Raw genomic sequence first — 20,998 nt, 5'->3', positions numbered from 1 at the left:
GTTCTCATATATTTCCACTTGCAGAAAGAATCTGTAGGTAGCTTCTGTAATTATTCTTGTGGAATTTTGAACATTCCATAGTTAAGTTATGATGGAATTTTGTAAGCAAGTGTTTAGCTTTCTCCTCATCTTCCATTATCACAAACTAGAAACTGCATTTATTTTGGTGTATTTCTTAAGGAAGTATTATATAACATGTATGAAAAGACAGTCTCTGCCCCCTTCCCCCCAGAATTTACTATCTATAATATAATTTTCCTGTTTTCCTTCCCAGATTATTACAATCACCATTATTGCTAACCATGTGCATCTGCATGCCGAATCCAGTATGCTTGCAGCCAAAATGGTTCCACACAGGTTGGTAATTTCCAGTTATGAATGAAAACGTACTCGAGAGAGAGAGAGAGATGGTCTGTATTCCTTGTTCCTAGATGTATGACTTTGCATTTGGCTTTATGAAAACATTTGGTTTGAATGGGCCCATCTTACCAAGTAATCCAAATTGTTCTGTATGTCTGCCCTTTCCTCACCATTATTTACCATCCACAAATTTAATTTTATTTATTTACATTTTAGATTAAATTTTATTTTAAATTGTAGAGAAAGGTTCTTGTTTGTGGGGGTTTTTTGTTTTGTTTTTCCAAATGTCTTTTTTTTTCCCTCCTGGTCATTTTTCTTTACATTGGGCTTGCCTTGCAATGGACTTAAAGTATTTTACAAACATTAATGAACTAAACCTCCCACTATCCCTGCAATTGAGATATTAAATATCCTTATTTTACAAGAGGTTATAGACCAGCAGTAGAAGCCAAGTGGAAAGTGCAGTGCAGGATATTTCTGAGAGGAGGGCTCTGGGTGAAACACATTCAGCAACGATCCTTATTGCTGCTGAAAATAGATGCAGTCTGTGCTCCCTTCATTGTGTGCTGCCGAAGGCAACATGTAGATAGGGGAGCCTAGATACACCCCAACTAGTAGCTCTCTCCCACCTCCCATAGGGCCATGAAATGCTACTCTGTGTGTTAGCCAGGTCTCTGCCTAGTGGTTAAGGTAATGCTTGGCATCCTGCCACACTCCTGTGGCTATGCTGGTTAGAAAGAGGCTACCTGCATGCTCTTTGATCCACCCTCCATCTGCTCCTCTCTTAAACAGTATTCTCCACAGATTACTGACTTACATTTACTGTGCACAGACCCATCAAGGGATTTTCATGAGATGGCAGTGATCACCCCAACAAGATTCAGAGCATCCCCTGAAGAGTTCTGAATGCCGTCGGCTGAGGTCCTGAACAGGGGAACTGTACGTAAGGCACAGAACAAGATTAAGACAATTTATTCTCTGCTATTCCAGGTTTCTGCCTCCTACGCTGCCAGACTTATCAAATTTGAGCAGGATTGTAGCCCATGCCTTCTCCCTGGCTATTGTAAGCTACTTCCTTCTCATTTTCGTGGGAAAGAGGTACGCTTGTATTCACAACTACAACATCTCCAGCAACCAGGTGAGAGCACAACCTCACATGCTTCCTAGGCCAGCCAACCTGGACTTACTTGTCACTTACCAAAGCCACTAACTGTCTCGGAGTGTGGTGGGAGTCCTAGGGGCAGAGCAGAAATGCAGCCCAGTGGCTTTACAGCAACTCAGCTACCTTCCCAACAGGAGGAAGAGCACTGGAATCACAACTATCTGAAGCAGTGTACGAGCTGAGAAAGGCTAAAACAATGGGTGACTTCCAGCACCCTGCCTGAAACCAATCACATGCATACGGATGTTTGTTTGCCCCGGAAGAAAGATATGGGATATGGTAGAGGGGTTGGAGAGGCCAGGCTAAAACAGCTACTTCTTCTACAACCTGACCTCTGTATGTTCCTAATTGTGGGGTGCACCCCCCGCTTATGCCAATGAATTTTGGAACTTTTCTGGAATTTTTCAAAGTGCACAGCACCCAAACATTAATAGCCAAGGTTATAAAAGGGCTGAATAGCCTCATTTCCTTCCTTTCTGTAGCCACCTGTTGGTGCAAGGATCTTCTCTGTCTGGAGTGATGATATGGGAAGTCTTTGGCCTCAAACTCCATTATTTCTAGTGTACTCTGGTTAGTAACTAGCAAGCTTGCGCCATTTCATATTTAGCTTCTTACGAAGGCATTGAGATTTTATTAGGATGGAACTAAGGCAGGTAGGAAGTCAGCATGACTTCTTGTAGCCTTCGGGGATGACTACAAAGGGCATGTCATTTGCACCCAGCATTTGCATAGGTACATTATGCTGTGCATGTTAACTGGGGTGTCATATCATTCAGGGGGCTAGAGTTCACTCTCAAAGGACTCTTTTAGAAGAAGGAACTGAAGTTGTTGAGGTCAGTGCTTCAGGTGTGAACATGTGGTACAATGAAAGGGAGCGCCTTAGCCCTGCTTTTCAAAACATCCCCAAAGCCAAGCAGTACAGGTGGGCATCCAATAAATGGGAGCAGACAGTAATATCACTCTTGAAAAAAACCACAGTTACTATAAGTAAGTAAGTTTTGGGGTTGTGTGTTTTTGTTTTGTCTGTGCTTTATAGGAGCTCATGGCTATAGGGCTATGCAATATCTTCAGTTCATTTTTCAAAAGCTTTGCCATCAGCTGTGCTATTTCGGGGACTGTCATTCAGGAGAAGACAGGTGGAAAAACACAGGTGAGTTGGGTTGGTTTTATGAGCTGCGATACCTGATCAGGAGGTCAAGCTTCCAGACCCACCTCTAGGATCAATATAATTCCACTAGAGCCCTGGTTTTCATCCAAGCAATTTACAGACTTCTGTAAACACCACTTTTCACAATTCTGCCTGTGCAACGTTAATTCCGTCCCCTTATGCTTCTGCATTAACATGCAGTCTTTAATTACATGATCACAGACTGCTAGTTTTGTAGTATCTGGAGCAGAACACGATGGGTCATCTACTGTTGCTGCAACTCCTGTGCTAGGGCGTAATAGTGGTGATCTTGCAATCAGAAGCACACAGTTTCCTTTGCCCCTTTCCTTACTTGAAGGCGGTCTCAAATCCCCCTGCGTATACTGTTTGTGGGCAAATGGTCCTTCAGCTGAAAAGAAGAGTGTATCTGAGTGACATACAACGTCACCAGACTCTTTCAGAATCCTCTGAGTGGGATTAGGCCAATGGGTTGAACCACACAGTGAAAGCTGGCGCTTTAGAGCTGGAGGGTTGGACAAAGCAAGAGTACTTTTGCAGTACTATTTCCCGCTGTAATGTGAAATCCTGCATTAGTTTCTTCCCTCAATAAGATGCGTGGCTGGTGGCCATACAGCCTTCGATATCTGAGGAGCTCAGCAGGGGAGCAACACATGGTCAGGTCGGGAATGCATCTCTAACACAATATCTCTGTTCAGTTTGCAGCACTAATTGGAGCATCCATAATGCTAGTGGTAGTGATGAAAGTAGGACACTTTTTCCTGGCTCTGCCTAATGTAAGTGAATTTGAAACAGGATGTAAGTAGGCTGCTCCCATAACTAAGCATAATACAGAAGTCTTCCAGAATGCATTAGGGATTACACAACAGTTAACGGTTTCTAGGGATGGGACCAAACCAGAGTCACAGATTCAAACGCCCCTAAACTTTATGGGGCTGAAAATCCAGATAGAAAATTTTGCATCTGAGGCCCATTTCTGGTTGTTTAGAAAGAGCTTGGTCTCATGGGCTGGAGCATAAATGAAACGTCATAGCCAGAATCCATCATTTAGAAATAAAGGTTTTGCTTATTATCTTAATCCCCTATCTTGCAAACTCTTACACTGAGTAGTCCCATTGAAGTCAACAGGGCTATACGCTTCCATGAAGTACTCTTAGACACAAATGTGTACGTGTTTGTAGGATTGGTGCCTCAGAGACTTCACTAAAGGACACAAAACCCTCCAACTGGAATTTGGTTTTAGTATGTGTGATACCAGCTTGGACTTTGAGATTTATTCCAAAACCAAATGGTCTCCTAAACTGCCTGCCCCAGATCTTTCATTGCCCTATGAGACTCTAATAAAATACTGTTTTTTCAGGGACCCATATTTCCATTCATCTCTTAATATTTCCTCTGGCTCTCCCATTCTTTGGAAAGTTTTACTTAGGGAACTGCTGAGACCGAGCATTATTTTCCAATGTCCCCTGGCCTCTCTGTAAGGCCATGTCTGCACTAACACTTATGTCAGCAAAACTTTTGTCGCTCAGGGGTGTGAAAAAAACACACCCCTGCACGACATAAATGTTGCCAGGATAAGCGCTCGTGTGCACAGTGTTATGTCGGCGGGAGATGCTCTCCCACCAACATAACTACCGCCACTCGTTGAGCTGGTTTTATGATGTCGACAGGAGAGCGCTCTCCCGTCTGCATAACGCAGCTACGTGCGTGCTTTTACAGCAGCGCAGCTGTATCAGCTTGTAAGTGTAGACATGGCCTAAGATAGGAAGACCAAGCCCTTTCCCAGAACTAGCTAACAAATTGGATGTTACCCACCCCCAATTCTCTTGTCTGCATTAGGAAAAAGGGGTGTTTTTGACAAATGGTGTCAGACAGCTTCCCCTGTCTGGCTACGTGTTGTCCGGGCTAGCTAAAAGCATTCCTTATCGAAGCAGTATTTTTGTGGTGGCGATGTGGCCCCCCCTTAGTGTTTCAGGAGGCAAAAGCATATTTGCGGTGGTTTATTGAAGAGCACTGCAGCGGAAGTTAACACATATTTCAACAGACGATGCAATTATATTTGCAGACATTCCTGTGAAATTAGACAAGAGATTATATACAAATTTAATATGGGTTTACAGATCAGAAGAAAATTGTTAGTCATATGTATACATGGTAATTACTGAAATGTAGGTATTTTAACACCTTAACTTAGCAGTTTATCTAGCCATGGTCTATGTATCCATTTCATAGCATGTTTAGAGTCCCATAACGAATTAACAGGAGAATAAATGCTATTTTTCTCTGACTCCCATAGGCTGTACTAGCTGCGATTGTAATGGTCAACATGTTCCCATTTCTTGAAAAATTTATGGACGTCCCCACCCTGTGGAGACAGGATAAGTATCATTTTGTAAGTGGGAAAGACTCACACAGGGATTTGGAGCAGGGGTGTGTGTATGCTTTCAGGGAAGGATGCAGAGCAAACAATTCAGGTGCTCTTGGAGAGATGGTCCTCTGCTGCACAGAGGAAGCTGAATTACTGAAAGGGGCTGTTTGATGCAGCGAAATAGTTTTACAAATTAACTTGCAATTATTTCAATATAGGCAGAATTGCTTATGGCCTCAAAATGTTAGGGGAGGCAAACTGTTCAGGTACCATGTGGGTGACTTCAGGCTGGAAGAGTTGGATGTTTGCAGGGAAACAATTCTCACCTGCACCCAAGCCAGCCCACACCCTCTTTCACCTATAGATTACTTTGTATCCTGTTTTTTTAAAAAGAACAAATATATTTAAGAAAGTTTCTCCCAAAATAAAATATATGCAATGAAAAAATCAACAAAATTATCTCCACATATGTTTGAAGTAGACAAATGTTGAATGCTGAGATCCCACAGTGATGAGCATTGTATACACACCTAACTGATAAAAAGATAAACTAAATGTGATACCTCATTCAGTGTTCTGCATGTTAAGGAAAGGAAATTTACCTGAGGAGGTTTGCTTCCAGATCATATATTCTGTTTTTAATGCTCTCAGCCTGTGCTGTGGTTTTGGTAGCTGGGACAAAAGAGGCCCATAACTTTAGTAGCCTGTTTATAAACACTATAAAACTTGACTCACCTACTCCTTGGCAAGGCTTATAGCTGGAAACAAGATTTTCTAAAATTCTATGAACCTAGAACATTTCCAGCTGAACTAAAACAGCTTATTAAAACATACATGTATTAAAAAATACATTAGCTGAACTGTAATTTATTCAAACACATATTGGTGTAAAAGCAGCCTGTAACCTATAGCCAACCTCTCCCTTTAAATGCAGGTTCTGCTTTTAAAAAGCATTAGCCAAGTAGATTCACACTGTAGGCAGAAGTGTGCTCTTGGTGACTGAACTACTGAACCTATAAGAAGCAGTGTCCATTGGAGCCATGATGTCTTCCCACCGTTTGTGGACCCACATCCCCTCTCCCCTCATGCAGGAGTCTGAGCTCAGAGGAGCATGACCCCAATTGCCATTTGATACCTTCACATCACTGAAACCCTGTTAAGGAGGCTTGAGATTCCGACTGAGCATCAGCTTTTCATTCTCCTCAGATTGTGGAGACTTTGGTGTCAACCTCGGTCAATGCTCCCTTTGATCACTAGAAAGGATGGAGCATCTGGGTCATTTGTGCCTCCATTTCCAACGAGAGTAGTTGTGTTTTCTTCAGTTGACCACAGCAGGGTTCTTTCCCCTGTTACTCCACTCCAGGATTTAGCACATGAGCTCCTTCTGGGAGAGACTGGGTCTTGGTACCCAGGGATTCAGTACAGTTTCTCTGCCATTGGGGATGGCGCTCCAGACCTATGTTGGGAATTCTCAGCACCCTGTCTCAGTCAGGCCTTCTTATCCTTATAGTCCTCTTGGTGTAGGGTACAATTATGTATGCAAACTTGGATCCCCTTGCAGTTACACATAACACTTTCCCTAGTGTATTATGGGCTTTGGATTCTGCATCCTCAAATGTATGGTGCCTGTATATTTGGTGGAGTAGGGGGGTAAATCTATCAGCATTTGTAGCCTGAGTCTGTGGTGGAGGTTCTGAAGCCCTGTGCTCTGATCCCTGTCTGTCACCACTTCCAGGCTAGAAATGTTCCAGGAGTGAAGTTGAGACACTTCACCTATGCTACCATTTCTAACCTCTACTTTCGTACAGCAACCAAATGAGCTGCAGTGAGAAGCCAGCCAGAGATGCCATGTGGTAGGACCAGCAGAAGCCAAAGCAGGGACCTTTTGGCCTTTGGACAGTCCAATCAAAACTGTAGAATGTTTTCTGACTTTCTCTGCCCTATGGCTGATTGGGTATTTGCTCCAGCCCTCCACTTCCTTCTCACAGTATCTTCACCTCAGCTTCCCTTCACACCTTTTCCCCTGCCCTGTCCCATTCTCCTTCTTTCCATTTAGCTGATCCCCTCCTAAGTAAACCCACCAAATCTCCCTTCTCAAAAATGTTGCAGAACTAACATGATGTTTGCAGCCATCACACAGTTCATTCTGCTTGTGTTTGTGTAGTCCTTAGCACCGTGGGCTCCTGGGCCATCACTGGGGCTCACACGGGCTGTTGTAATACAAATAATATAATAATAAATCTAGCTTGATGGTGCTGCCCAGAACAGTTCAACTGAAAAGTCATTAGGGCCTTTCTGAGGTTTACAGTAGCTCTGCACAAGAGAAGTCGTCCCAAGTACATTCATCAGTACAGGACACAGCTGAATTATTGGTTTGACTCAGTGAAAGCTGCTGTCTTTGGTGGCTGAGATGGAGCAGGTTACATGGGTGCATTGTTGGTGTGTTCTTGTTTGACCCTTTCAGCAGCTAATATTGTCCTCCCTGCCTCTTATTCAAAGGTTATTTGGATTGTGACTTTTGCAGCCGTTCTGTGTCTTGGTCTCGATATCGGCTTGGCCATCGCAATGGGATTCACCTTCTTCATCATCACTGTTAGGTCACACAGGTACTGGGTCATGTTACCCTCAGAGCAGGGCACTAAGTGTACCTAAAGTTGTTATTTTGGGAATAGCAGTATGTCACAGTCCAGTACAGAAGTGGTTTTGTGCTTGTGGGGTAAACCCTTCGGTCAAGGTTTTTCTCAGGTCTCATGATTTCCCATCTGCGCATGAACTGGTACATTTTGGGGAATTTAACCCCCTAGCCTAGCTGATGGACTATCCATTTGAGTCTCTGGAAAGGGTGCCTCTGTCATCTGACTGAAGACCATTTATTGTGATAACATCAGCCAGGAGAGTCAGTGAGCTGCTTGCTTTAATCACCTACCCTCTATACACAGTCTTCCATAACAATAAGGTGGTACACTGTGTCCTCATTCCAAGATTATCCCTAAAGTGGTCATTGATATTCACCTGACTCGGCCATCAACGTATCTTTCTTCTCACTAAATGCATTCACTGCCAGGGGAGATCAGCTTACTCAAGATCGACACCAAATGGACCCTTCTCTACTCTTGTAACAGAACAAAACTCTTCTGTAAAATCTCCCCGCCCCCTCCCCACCTCCAGTTATTTAAGGTTTACATTGAAAGACTTATGGGACAGATTATTTCTTCCTAGTGATTATCAAAGGACATTAAATTCTGTACAGAGACATGCTATGAGCTAGCAGGTATCCCAGTCCTTAAAAGTATCAGAAGACATTTATTGAGTCATACAGTTTAAAGCCAGAAGGGACCACCAGATCCTCAAGTCTGACCTTCTGTATATCACAGGCTACTAAATACCATCCAGCCACCCCCATACCAGGCTAACAACCAGAATTAGACCAAAGTATTACAGCCCTCAGTTGAATTGATCCAAGGTAGCTTCTAAGGCATTCCTTCAGAATGTCACAATTATGAAAATATTTCAAGTTGTGACATGGAATTTAGCTCATACTTCTGTGCAGCATCATTTTCGTGACCTAGCATTGACATCTAATGAGCACTTCGAGAAAGAGTTCCGGATAACTGTTCATTTAAATATCCTCCGCATTCATACCATGTTGGTGGTTTTTTACTGCTGGTGAATTTCTCAAAAGTGGGGGTGTGTACTGACAATACTCTAAAGAATGAGAAAAGTTACCAGGAAATGGATTCCTTTGAGTACAGTGTCGCTACACACTGACACTAGCCACGATCTAGATCCTCCTTCCTCCCTTCTTTGGAGAATATATTGGATTTGGGAGAGGGAGAGACTACATGCCTTCTTACATACCCTTGCCTGGAGTGTTCCGTGGCTTGAAACAGAGCTTTCTAGACGGTTCAAGGTTTGATGTGAAGGGCACAGGTGCTTGGGTGTCCCCAATAAAGAAGATAGGGACAGGGACCAAAATATTGGGTGGGGCTAGTTTTTCCTCTCTACTCTAAGAAAACCTAATAAACATCTTATTTCAGAATGAAGATTGTGATGCTGGGCCAGATTCCAAACACAGATCTATACAGAAGTTTATCTGACTACAAAGCAGTAAGAGAACAAAACCTAATACTCAGTTCCTCTCTGTAATCCAGCTTCTTCACTTGGACACCTGGGAGTGATCCATCAGACTCAGTTAATTCACTTCAAGCCTTGAAAATCTGTAAGGATCTTTGAATATTGGCAGCGAAGAGTGATACAAATTGCCCAAGGATCAGGAGATCAGTCTGACTTGTCATTTTGGGAGCTCATTCAATCGATCCAGGCTCCCCCAGTAATGAAAGGCTTGCTCCCTGTCATTGCTGGAACTATATAGAATTTATTGCTGATCTGCTGTCCTTAGTCAGGTCTTGTCTATGCTAGGAAAATGACTCATTTTTCACAACAGATGTCAATAATGGCTGTGTCTGTACTAGAGTTTCTTAAAAATTCTCCCAGCAGTGGTAACAAGAGCAGGGCACTGATATTTTTACCATAATGTTTTTGACCCTACTTTATGCAGGTCTGGATAATGCTGCAGTGGAACAGCAATGTCTACATTAGTTCTCCCCGTATTGCTGAACTCATGGAGCTGCAAAGGTGGAAGAACTTAAAAAAAAAGGTTTGGTGTAGACAAGGCATAGGGTATTTTCACTAATGAGTTTTGGAAACAATGTGGCTTGTCCTGGTCAGAGAAGACCCATTGTCAATGTCAACGGTGGATCATTTTTCTAGCATAGGCACAAACCTCAGAGACTCCGGTTTTGTCTTCCAGGCAGCGGAGATTGAAGGTGTGAAAATCTTCCAGTGTTGTTCCTCCATCTCCTTTGCAAATATGAGACACTTCAAAGGCTACTTGTTAGAGAAGGTAAACGCTACTTTTCCAATCACCATCAGCTTCTAACCTCCTCCAGTGGAAGCACACAACCCTCTCTGAGATACCGTCTGTCTTTTTCAGATGGATGTGAAAGCCGTGCCCCTCGATGAAAACGAAATGAGAGCTTTAATCTCCGTTAGTCTGTCTAGCACTGGAATGGAGAAAAAGGATTTTCAGTGTGCCTGTGTTTGTGATCCACCTGAGCCATTACCCAGGGTCAGCTCCCTTTTTTTTCCTTTTTTTTTTTTAATAAACAAACCCAGACTTTGTGACACTGAGAGCCATGTCACCAGCTTGCCTGAAGGCCATACCTAATTGCATATACATTTGCATATATTTGCAAACCAGAAATAAGCAGGCACAACCCTTCTCTTTGCTCTCAACCCTTATATTTGTTTATATCTTCCATGGCAGATGAATTGAGATTTTGCTTGTTGGTTGAATTGACCAGCAGTGGGAACCCAACATGTTCGCCTTCCTTTCTGGGGCTGAAAGAACTAACTTTGTCAGATGCCTCAACAGGGATTTGCTTTCCTTTTCCCACACAAGTCCAAGACTGTCTTTGGCTGCCTGCAGAATTCTAGCCACTCCTAGTGTGAGATACCCACAAATGCATGATCATTAAATACGTCAAATCCTACCAGTCACAATCTCCGTGATCAGAGGATTTCTCCTCTCCTTATTACGAACGCCTTCTGTACAGCCAGTCACACGCCCCATAATTGGAATTTGACAGTGTCATAGGTAAATGGATGGAAGAGGCTTCAGGGCAATATTCTTAATTCTCTAAACTATCTAATGCGCTTCGTAAAAGATAACAAAGGCCCCTCATGCGGAAGGGGCATGAAGGGAAGCAGTTTTGGAAGGATGGGCGGGATTGAGTTTCTGAAGAAAGTCAGTGATCGCTTTGAACAGCCATCTTCTTCCAAAGTACCAAGCTGCAGAGGGTGAACCTTTCAGCTGCTTTTAACTCTTTTCCTAGTGCAAAAGCCAAACTTGGAGCTATTCAGTATTCCAAACTTAACTTTTTTTAAAAGGAATTGAGTTAAAATTATTGGCTGGGTGACCAACTATTGCTGAAAGGGCAGCTAGGCTTAGAAGGGGCAGGGGGTGGAGAGACCAAGGAACCATCACAAGAAAGGGTTGGGTTTAAAAATTAAATAACAAAAGCATATATTCAAACTATTAAGGAAAAAAATGATAACCACGTCTCTGTTTTCTCATCACTTTATCTTAGGAACTACTTTTCATAGGGGAAGAATATGGTACATAAAACCTGAAAAAACTGCTTCTGTTTTAAAAAATGGAATATTAAATTAGTGGCCCACTTTCCAATGGTAATAAGCAACTTCAAGGCGTGCAGGACTAAGCTAACACAGCACTTCCAGGGTAGCTGAAGGTACTCTGCTGACCACAACCAAGGCTTGCATCAATCTCCTTCTAATTTATGTACTGTTGTGGCTTAGTGCTATATTTAGCACAAGTTCAAAGGTATTTCTACCATGAGAGAGGAAAGATATCAAACGATTTACAATGCTGTCATAACTGCAACTGCAACCTTCTAGACACAATTCTCTTAACTGTCTTTACTCTCCACTTTTCCATTCTAGATACCCTATACTGAGAAACTGGTGAAGCGACTTCATAGGGATAATGAGTCTTCATCATCTTCCCTGAATTTGATACGTTGGTCAAAGTTTGAAAGCAAGCACAGTTCTGGGACTCTCCCAACAGGAATGTTGCAAACACAGCATGCTCAGTCCACAGCCATCAGGCTCAGGGCAGCAAGACCTGAGAGTGGAAAGAAGAAGGATGAAGGAGAGAGAACATGGCATTCTTCAGACCCTGGAGTAGATACTTCCACAACACTATTGTGCCAGGAAGCAACACAGTTGCGGTCCACAGAGTTTTCAACATATCCAGTCCACACTATTATTTTAGACTTCAGCATGGTGCAGTTTGTGGATTTGCAAGCTTCAGATTTACTGAGGCAGGCAAGTCACTTGAATGCATGTAAAAGCAGAAACTGAAGTTTGCCCAACATCAGATGCTTCCCATTACCCTAAAGTTACCTATTATATAAGCACCTGCCCTGTTACTATTGACTTTAATGGGAGCAAGACTGATCTTGGTATTTTCACAAATGTGTAATTTCGAAGATCCACATATATTCCCTGGCTATTTGTTTAAAGGTACACTGTAGATCTAAAAAACACATGCAGAAATGTTCTTACCTGACTCACTAATAATATCTGAGATTATGTCAACTCAGATGACTTTTTTAATCTTTCATTTATTTTTCCCCATTTCTGCTGTTTGTGTTTTGCCCTTCACACAGCAAACTGGGAGCTTTGGCATATTTCCGTAGTACTTCGTGCCGGTTGTTTTGGAACTTCAGTGCTTTGTACTTCGTTTCAGCCTCCAGGAGGAAATCCTGTCTGGGACACTCAGAGGGCTGGTTCTTGTTTCCAGAGTAGGAGAGGATAAACGCTCTCATTCCCTGAGATGTTTTATTTAAAAAGTTATTTAAAAAGTTCATTGCAAGTTAGCATGTTCTTACAGGAAGTCTTTGTCTCTAGCATACGTGAGCATTTTTTGGTTTGTCTGGACATTTAAGAGTTATTTTAGTCCTAGACAGGAAGGGTAGATAAAAAATGTCTGTTCTCTCTGTTGACATTGGTTTGTTATTGTTGTTCATTTCAGCCTTATCTACCTTTTTCTTTGGGACAGCTCTTTAGCGTCTTAGTCGTCAAGTGAGAACCCTGGCAGACCGTATCTGTAGAGAAAATGACTTGCCTGTAGCAGCAGTTCTCTGAAGATACCCTGTCACTGGGATTCTCACCCGGTCCCCCATCAATATTAAAGATGATCTTTTAAGGAGTTTCTCTACTTACACTTGACCTGGATTTTCAAAAGCAACTAATGATTTTAAGGGCCTCAATTTTGAGGTGCCCAACTTCAGCCACCTTAATCATAAAGGGACCTGATTTTCCAGGTATGCTGAGCACCTGCCCTGTAAAATCAGGTTCCTTTTGAAATTAAGTGTCTCAAGATGGGCACCCAAAACCAGGCACTCAAAATTAATGGTTATGTTTGAAAACGTAGGTCCTTATTTGCATTGTTTACTCTGGGGCATATTTTGCATGTGTGCACGCAGGTGTGTGGGCATTGAATCATTTCCAGTTGACTTAACATGGGAGCTCCACTTCCTGTACAACCAAAGCAACTGATCTGAATACTGGGAAGGCCAAATTTATATCCTGCAGGCTGTGGTACAGGATGTCCAATGTGGGGCCTGGCTCTTTGGAGCCAGAATTCTTTGAACTGTGAGAGTTCTGCTGGTCTTGCACTGACCTATAACCCCGGACTAAGTCTTCTAGAAGAACGGTATCTTCAGAAAAGCAGAGTTATAAGCAAAAGCTTTTTCCCCATTGCATGTCCTGCCTTCTGGTTCTATGGCCGTTCCTGCATAGATCATGAGAGTGTCACTAATATTAATATGGGATTCTCTCTACAGATGTTCCATATGTTTCAGAATCTTGGTATTTCGGTCCTGATAGCCAGCTGCCACCGTGAGTATAGTATGGGTAATGCTGTATTTAGCCACTTTTTGTAAGAAAAAGATACGTTTTTAAATCTCGGTGAAATGCTATAACTGTGCTCCTTCGTGTCTGCCCTGGTGGTTTTGGTTTTTTTTACAGTCTCTGTAATAGCAATCTTTGAGAAGAATGATTTCTTTGATGGCTGCGTCACCAAAGCCCGGTTCTTTCTAACCCTGCATGACGCTGTGCTGGCCGCTTTGGAACAGAATCAAAGGCCAGAGATTGTGGAACTCAGCGCTGGAGACCCTGAACAGGAGTTAGATGAAGGGCTCACAGAGGAACAGAAGGTGTGGTACTCCGCTTAAATCTAGATGCCGCCGAGTGATCCTACAAGGATTTGAAGGTGTAAACATAGAAAGGCAGTTTGAGTTACGGGAATGAGTATGGGCATATGGTAGCCAGGGATTCCTGGGTTCTAATCCCAACTCTTATGTAGACTCCCTCTGTGATCTTGGGAAAGTTACTTAATCAATCTGTGCCTCAGTTTCCTCACCTGTAAAATGAGGGTAATAATACTGCCCTATGTTATTGCCTGTTGTATTATTGAATGTTTGCAGAGCAGTTTTAAGATGTATAGGGCTGTGACCAGGTGCCTTTCGCAATTTGATTTAAAACAAATTCTACACTTCCTGGGGATTGGCTTTAACAAAGAAATTAACAATAAGATCAAGTTCTGTTAAAACCTTTTCCCAAGCTTGGCTGCTCTTAGCATTCCTACCTCAGGACTGCTTAGCCCACAACCTAAATTCTCTCCCTCCAAAAAACCTCTGCTAGCTCTCTGATATGCAGTTGAGATAATGAACCATTTGCGGTATTGAGTCATCAGAAACCACTTAATCCATTCCCAGCAGGATCAAAACATGCTAGCAAAGTGTAGCTGTTTCAGGAAAACAGTACCACCCTGTAACAGGCTATATATATATAAGATAAGCATTATTAAACCTCAAGAAGTAAGAGGAAAGGCCTGATTCTTCTCTCATGCTAGTGTAAATCACAAGCATGAAAGTCAATGGATTTACACTAGTGTAAAAGTGGTGTTAGTGAGGAGAATTGGACCGAAATTGTTTAGAGTCACATAGGAGTAATGGCATGAAATTAAGCAAAGATAAATTTAGCATGAATACCAGAAAAAGTTCCTAGCAATAAGTTCTGTCAGCACTAGAAAATATATTGTTGAGGAAAAATGATGTCTGGACTGTGGGTTATGTTGGGTGACAGAGAGAGGGAATCCGTCTGAAAAGTCTTTTCATCTTTATACTCTGATCTACAGAATTAAGGTAGATCAACTGGAGTATACATTTTCATTTGTTGTCACATTACACACTTAACTGCTGATGTTGAAACTGACTAAGAAGCTGGCTAACTGGGATTCCACTTGGGTTCTCGCCAGGTTTCAAATAGTAATATTTGTAAAGCAGTACTCAAGTGCTGAGTGTTAACCAATTAATTCTCACAGGAATGACTTATCTACTTTCCCTGGGAGATAATTAGGTAAGTATTATTCTTTAAAGATCACATCAGCACAGGTTTCATAGTCCTTAAAAAATATTCACAGTGGCTAAGGGTGACGGGAGGTATTTTGGATATTAGAAGTCAGTCTCTATTTTCCATACCCTCTAATTTTCGCAGAAAAAATCCTTGAAATTAAATTTACCTTGCTTAAATTCAAACCAAAGATGAATTTTGGAAAAATTTCTGTTCACTGTGGGCCAAATCCTGAAGTCTTTGATTTGGGCAAAACTCCCCTGAAGTCAATGTAAGTATTCCCTGCTGTAAGCCTTCAGAATTTTGGCTTATCTCACTGACAACAGTATAACGCATTATTGTCTTGCAATGAAGACAACTCCTATTCGGGAAAGATACCATGACACTTCTGAAAAAACAAGGAACTAATCCCATTGTCCTTGCCTACTTACATAAATTCAGCCTCCCTACACTTATCCTGCAATTTCAATTAGAAACAGCATTCTGTTTTCCCGTCCCTTCCTAAACTGGTGTATACTATTGATGCGTGTTAAACAACTAAACCCTGGCCTAGAATTATACAATTCTGTTGTATAATTCTATACAGAATTAGTTCAGTATAACTACATCGCTCAGGGTTGTAAATCATTCATATCCCTACCCTGGAGTGATGTAGTTATACTGACCTGAGCACCAGTGTAGACAGCACTGTGTTGGTGGGAGAGCTTCTTCCGCCAGCATAGCTCTTGCCTCTCACGGAGGTGGATTATCCTGTCGGTGGAGCACATCTTCATGAAAGCGCTACTGTGGATAGTGTTTTAAGTGTAGACCTGCCCTCACTCCTGCTTTCCCCTCGCAAGAGGTTGCTGCACTTCATTGGTTGGTAAAGTGACCATTATGTATGTATAATTTGTGGTGCCACCTTGGGATCCTTTTGGATGACAAGTACAATGGAAGTGTAAGAAGATACTATTATTAGGGTGAAATCATTTTTTGTGTATGTTGGCAGGGGGTGAACCAGTATGTGAGTTATGGCGAAGGTGGTCTCGTTGTTGACATAATTTTAATGTGTCTCCACTTGACTGCTAGATTGAGGACCCTGTAAGGGCAATTCAGAAGTTTTGTTCTTTTCTAAATTATTGCTGTATCACTTCAGCCTTATCAAGGGAAGTGCAAGGGAGCAGGGGGGCTTTTCATTCCAATATGTCGGGCATTGTGCAGCTCACTAGAAGGCACTGTGTGTGTGTGTGTGTGTTGTTCAGGAGAGAAGTCTGCACTCCGGTAACAACAAAGATATTTCCTCTTTAAAGATTACCGGGAGCGAACTCTTAAATGAAGAGCCAATATCAGATCTCTTCCGCGCTTATTCACTCCAGAGTGAAGCAGAGATGAACATATTTCAACAGTATGATGCTCCACCTCCTGAGCCAGGTGACAGAGATGAGGAGTGGGAGCAGAAGTGGAAATATGCCAGAGATCCCTGAGATGCGCAAGAGCGGACAGGAAATCCTAGTCCAATATATGGGGAGAGGTGCTGCTACAGCACAGTTGAGGTAGTTCTTGCCTGCATTTTGGGGTTTTTTGCCTTTGTCCCTTTTAAAGTTATTGAAATAGCCAACTAGCCAGTTCATCCAATGGTTCTGCTGGTTTAAGGAAACTAGCACAGTGTATGAAGTTATTCTTCAGGACTTTCAAACAGAGGGACTATTCAGCAGCAATTTTAACCTTTGTACTGAATTAACTATAAAGCTTAGAGCCATTAAATGAATTTTTACATGTTTCTGAAATTCTCTGTAGTTTTTTAAATGTCCTCAAACATGGCACATCTTTTGCATATTGTTTTTCTAGGGACTAAATCTCGTTTGCAGTTTTCAGCAGATTGCACACCTGCTATTTCATTAACCTCAGATGCATGCAAAACTAGGTGACACTCTTGAACAGTGTTTCTCAACCTTTTTGATACCAGGGCTTGCTGCCTTCCTAGACTGTGTCAAGGAGATCTCAGGGACCGGTGCTGGTCCATGGACTTGGTCACTGAGAAACACTGCTCTAGAAGAAAGCATTTAATCACTGATACTTTGCTAAAGTTGCCTAGTGTATTCAGTAAAAACTCAATACTGTGACTTTTTTTCCAGTCCTGCTATAACCTCCTACCAGTGAATTATGTTATTTGCTTCTCTTTTTGGTAGACATTCACTGAGACAGCAACAAATGGAGACATTTAGTTCAGTTTCGTTATTAAGAGCTGAGAAAATGGCTGCTTTAGAATAAGATATAGGTGGCAAGTGGAAAAAAACAAACTTCTCAATTGTGTTATCTGAGTACCAGCCTCATACTCAATAGACTGGTGAAACTGTGACATCACCATAATGGTGCATGCTGGGGTTTTATTTGGAACAGGAGCAGTCTTGCTATATCAGGGATGCACATCCCATCCCATCCTACCGTATGTACATTGAGGGAATTCTTCCCTGGCCTCAGTACCGAGAGTGAGGACTGAGGGTGAAATTCATCAGCACAAGGTCCATGTACCATTTAAGCCCGTTTGTGAGAGCATAAATTAGATTTAAACTACTGTACTGGTCCTGTGCTCCAGCATGAATTTCACTCTGGGAGAGCATCTCCAGCTTCTGCTGTGTGCATGGTCCATGTAGCAGGGAGACTATATAGGACTCTTCCACGGCTGGGCTGTTCCTGGCGGTTAACTTTTAACTATATGTGGGTGCATAGAAATGTTAATATTTAATTATTTGTAATGTCACCTGCATTAGTAAATCCTCCAGACCTTTTAAATTTAAATTCTTACTGCTTCCAGGGAGTTTCTGGAGGAAGGACATGGTATTGTATCTGTGTAAGGTGAAATGGTAAAAGGTTTTTTAAAACAATATATGTGTGCATTCTTACAGTGGACAAAGCTTTCAGTCTCACAGCTCTGACACTTGTGAATGGAACTTTCAGTTCTTCCTGTCTTTCTAACAGTGCATCTGATGAAGTGAGCTGTAGCTCATGAAAGCTTATGCTCAAATAAATTGGTTAGTCTCTAAGGTGCCACAAGTCCTCCTTTTCTTTTTGCGGATACAGACTAACACGGCTGCTACTCTGAAACCTAAGAGTGTTGAGTAACTCTCATAGTACACAGGCTTCCCTTGTGGTGTTTCTGTGCAGTGGCTTCAAGCCAAGTCCCTTCCTGAGTGGCAGCTCCAATCAAAACAGAGCAATGCCGACTTGCAACAATCAAGGCCTTAATTTTCAGAATCTATGGGCTGTACTGTGGCACCCTTGACTTAAGATGAGTGGTGCTACTAGCCCTTTGCAATGCAAAGAACCTTCCCATTGCAAATTTCAGAGGAGTACTCTTGGCCCTTGCAAAGAATAAATAATACCAGCAGCAAAGATATGACTGTGCCCTTTCCACTCCACAACTGGTGCACTGATGTCCTAACTTCAAACATCAACATGGTTTTAAAACAGTTCTAAAATATGTGTGTATTAATTGTGCAAGGCATGTACTTTTCAGTTAGTGGGAGACCAGGCACTTTCTTATTTCCTGGTCTTTTTCTTGTCTAGTCATTGCAATGCCTTAACACTAATCCCAAAACTGTGCACAAGGTTCCTGTGTTTAACCAAGGCACAGATCACCTGGTAGAGTTTTGTGGTGTGAGAAAGCATGTACCTTGCACCAAAAGACTCCACCTATACCCAGTGATGAGCTGCCAAAATCTTAACAACCGGTTCCCTCCTTACCCCACGAGGGGGTCGTGGCCTGCCCCTGCCCCCCAGGACTCATGCCCCGCCTCCCAGGACTCGTGCCCCGCCCCCCGGGACTCCTGCCCCATCCAACCCCCCGTGTTCCTTGACACCACCATAATGGGTGCCCACCCTACCCCTACGAGCCAGAGGGACCTGCCAGGGGGCGAGGTGGGGAGTCCTGGCGGTGCTTACCTGGGGCAGCTCCCAGGAAGCATCCGGCAGGTCCCTCTGGCTCCTAGGGGCGGGGAGCGTAGCTGGAGGGGAGCAGGGGGAGTGGCCGCTCCCCCCACTGATCACATCAAAAGTGGTGCCTTAAGCACCAACTGCATGGGGGCTCTGGGGCTGGAGCCCCCACCGGCAGCTCCCCGCCCCGCGCCCAGCCCCAGCTCACCTCTGCTCCGCCTCCTCCCCTGAACGCACCGCCCCGCTCCGCTTCTCTGCCCCCCCCACCCTCTGGTTTCCCGGGAATCAGCTGTTCGCACAGGAAGCCGGGGGGGGGGGGGGCTGAGAAGCAGGCGGCGGCTTCGTGCTCAGGCCCAGGGTGGCGGAGGTGAGCTGGGGTGGGGAGCGATTCCCCTGCGCGCCCCCCACCCCCAGGTTACCTGCTGCGGCGCGGGTGGCCCTCCTCGCGCCCTCCCCTCACCCCAGCTCACCTCCACTCCACCTCCACCTCCCTGGGCCTGAGCGCGAAGCCGCTGCCTGCTTCTCAGCCCTCCCCGGCTTCCCGCATGAACAGCTGATTCGCGGGAAGCCGGGGGGGGGGCGGAGAAGCAGAGCAGGGCGGTGCGTTCAGAGGCGGAGTGGAGGTGAGCTGGGGCCAGGTGCGGGGCGGGGTGGGGAGTTGCCGGTGGGTGCTCTGCACCCACCAAATTTTCCCCGTGGGTGCTCCAGCCCTGGAGCACCCACGGAGTTGGCACCTAAGGCGCCACTTTTGGCCAGTTGTTAAATTTAGAAGCCCTTTTAGAACCGGTTCTCCCTCGCGGAACAACCGGTTCTAAAAGGGGCTTCTAAATTTAACAACCGGTTCCAGCTCACCATTGACTGTACCACTTAAAAGGCAGGCTAATGGAAGTCAGGGTCCAAAGGTCTGTCTACACAATCCTATGCTTGTAAACAGGTTGTGACAGTCTCTTCTGACCCGGTTACAACAAACATGGTTGTGTTTTATTGACACCGCAACTTTTTTCACACATCACCATGTGAGTGCTAGCGTGCTGTTTAACTATTTGTATCATTATGTGCTGGGGAGGTCTGGGCAGCTATCCCATGGCACCTAAATAGGAGATTCAGGTCCTGAATTTCCATTGCTTTGTACAATGTAGTAACTTAGTCCAATGCAAAGAGGGTGTCAAATGCCACCAGACAGAATAAACTGAATAAATGACGAGACAAGAGAAAAGGCAATCCAGAGGCCCCACAGCGTGAAGGGGACATGCACGCAGACTGGCAGCAGAAATTCATGGACCAATGCACTCTAGTATGTCATACTGCACAGGGAGCTGGGAGGGAGGAGGACCAGTCAAACCAGTTACACACAGGCATAGCTAGAGGGCCATCTACACTGTTTAAAAAACTCTGTGCCAAACTGGTGGCAGGAAGAAAACCACATCTTCGCCCAAGCTGCTAGAAACGTGATAGAAAGGTGGCTACGATGGTTACTAACAGAATATTGATCAAGTTGTGTGTGAACACACATCTTCTTTCCACCAAGCGTGCCAGTCACTGGTTACAAATGCAGGAACAGCAGACCCCATTGCAGGAACAGGGCCTCAGTGTGCCATCAGATGTACAGTATGCTATAGAGATTAGAGAGACCAGTACATACATTTATTTAATAGATGGGAAGCTACATTTTTGTAAGGAAATAGATTTGGGATCCCAGGAGCTTGTAATAAGCAGCAACAAAACAACAACTTTAAACAGTGAAAAATACTTTAACTGTTGTCTTAAATTTCAGAGTAGCAGCCGTGGTAGTCTATCCGCAAAAAGAAAAGGAGGACTTGTGGCACCTTAGAGACTAACAAATTTATTTGAGCATAAGCTTTAGCTGTAGCTCATGAAAGCTTATGCTCAAATAAATTTGTTAGTCTCTAAGGTGCCAAAAGTACTCGTTTTCTTTTTGTTGTCTTAAAGTTACGTATGGACATACCTTGGCCTCTAAACTTGCCTTACCTTGGAAATGTTTATAATCTAATGTAATTCTCTACTCCTACAA

General features: G+C 43.5%; 1 protein-coding gene across 1 annotated transcript in view; it reads left to right on the top strand.

Moving 5' to 3' along the window:
- Positions 1 to 16,785, top strand: part of SLC26A8 (solute carrier family 26 member 8) — a 31,451-nt gene extending 14,666 nt beyond the window's left edge. The window contains exons 8-20 of the mRNA XM_073319884.2: positions 275 to 357; positions 1,351 to 1,498; positions 2,559 to 2,672; positions 3,386 to 3,463; positions 4,984 to 5,079; positions 7,555 to 7,661; positions 9,093 to 9,162; positions 9,866 to 9,958; positions 10,049 to 10,183; positions 11,578 to 11,961; positions 13,485 to 13,539; positions 13,669 to 13,856; positions 16,344 to 16,785. Of these exons, the coding sequence (XP_073175985.1) occupies positions 275 to 357; positions 1,351 to 1,498; positions 2,559 to 2,672; positions 3,386 to 3,463; positions 4,984 to 5,079; positions 7,555 to 7,661; positions 9,093 to 9,162; positions 9,866 to 9,958; positions 10,049 to 10,183; positions 11,578 to 11,961; positions 13,485 to 13,539; positions 13,669 to 13,856; positions 16,344 to 16,517 (1,725 nt within the window). The 3' untranslated portion in view covers positions 16,518 to 16,785. The remainder of the gene's footprint in view (positions 1 to 274; positions 358 to 1,350; positions 1,499 to 2,558; positions 2,673 to 3,385; positions 3,464 to 4,983; positions 5,080 to 7,554; positions 7,662 to 9,092; positions 9,163 to 9,865; positions 9,959 to 10,048; positions 10,184 to 11,577; positions 11,962 to 13,484; positions 13,540 to 13,668; positions 13,857 to 16,343) is intronic.
- The last annotated feature ends 4,213 nt before the right edge of the window (positions 16,786 to 20,998 follow it).

Source organism: Lepidochelys kempii, chromosome 21 (assembly GCF_965140285.1).
Source record: "Lepidochelys kempii isolate rLepKem1 chromosome 21, rLepKem1.hap1, whole genome shotgun sequence".
Lineage (NCBI taxonomy): Eukaryota > Metazoa > Chordata > Testudines > Cheloniidae > Lepidochelys > Lepidochelys kempii.
Note: the sequence above shows the minus strand (reverse complement) of the source record. Positions and strands in the feature narration are given on the sequence as shown.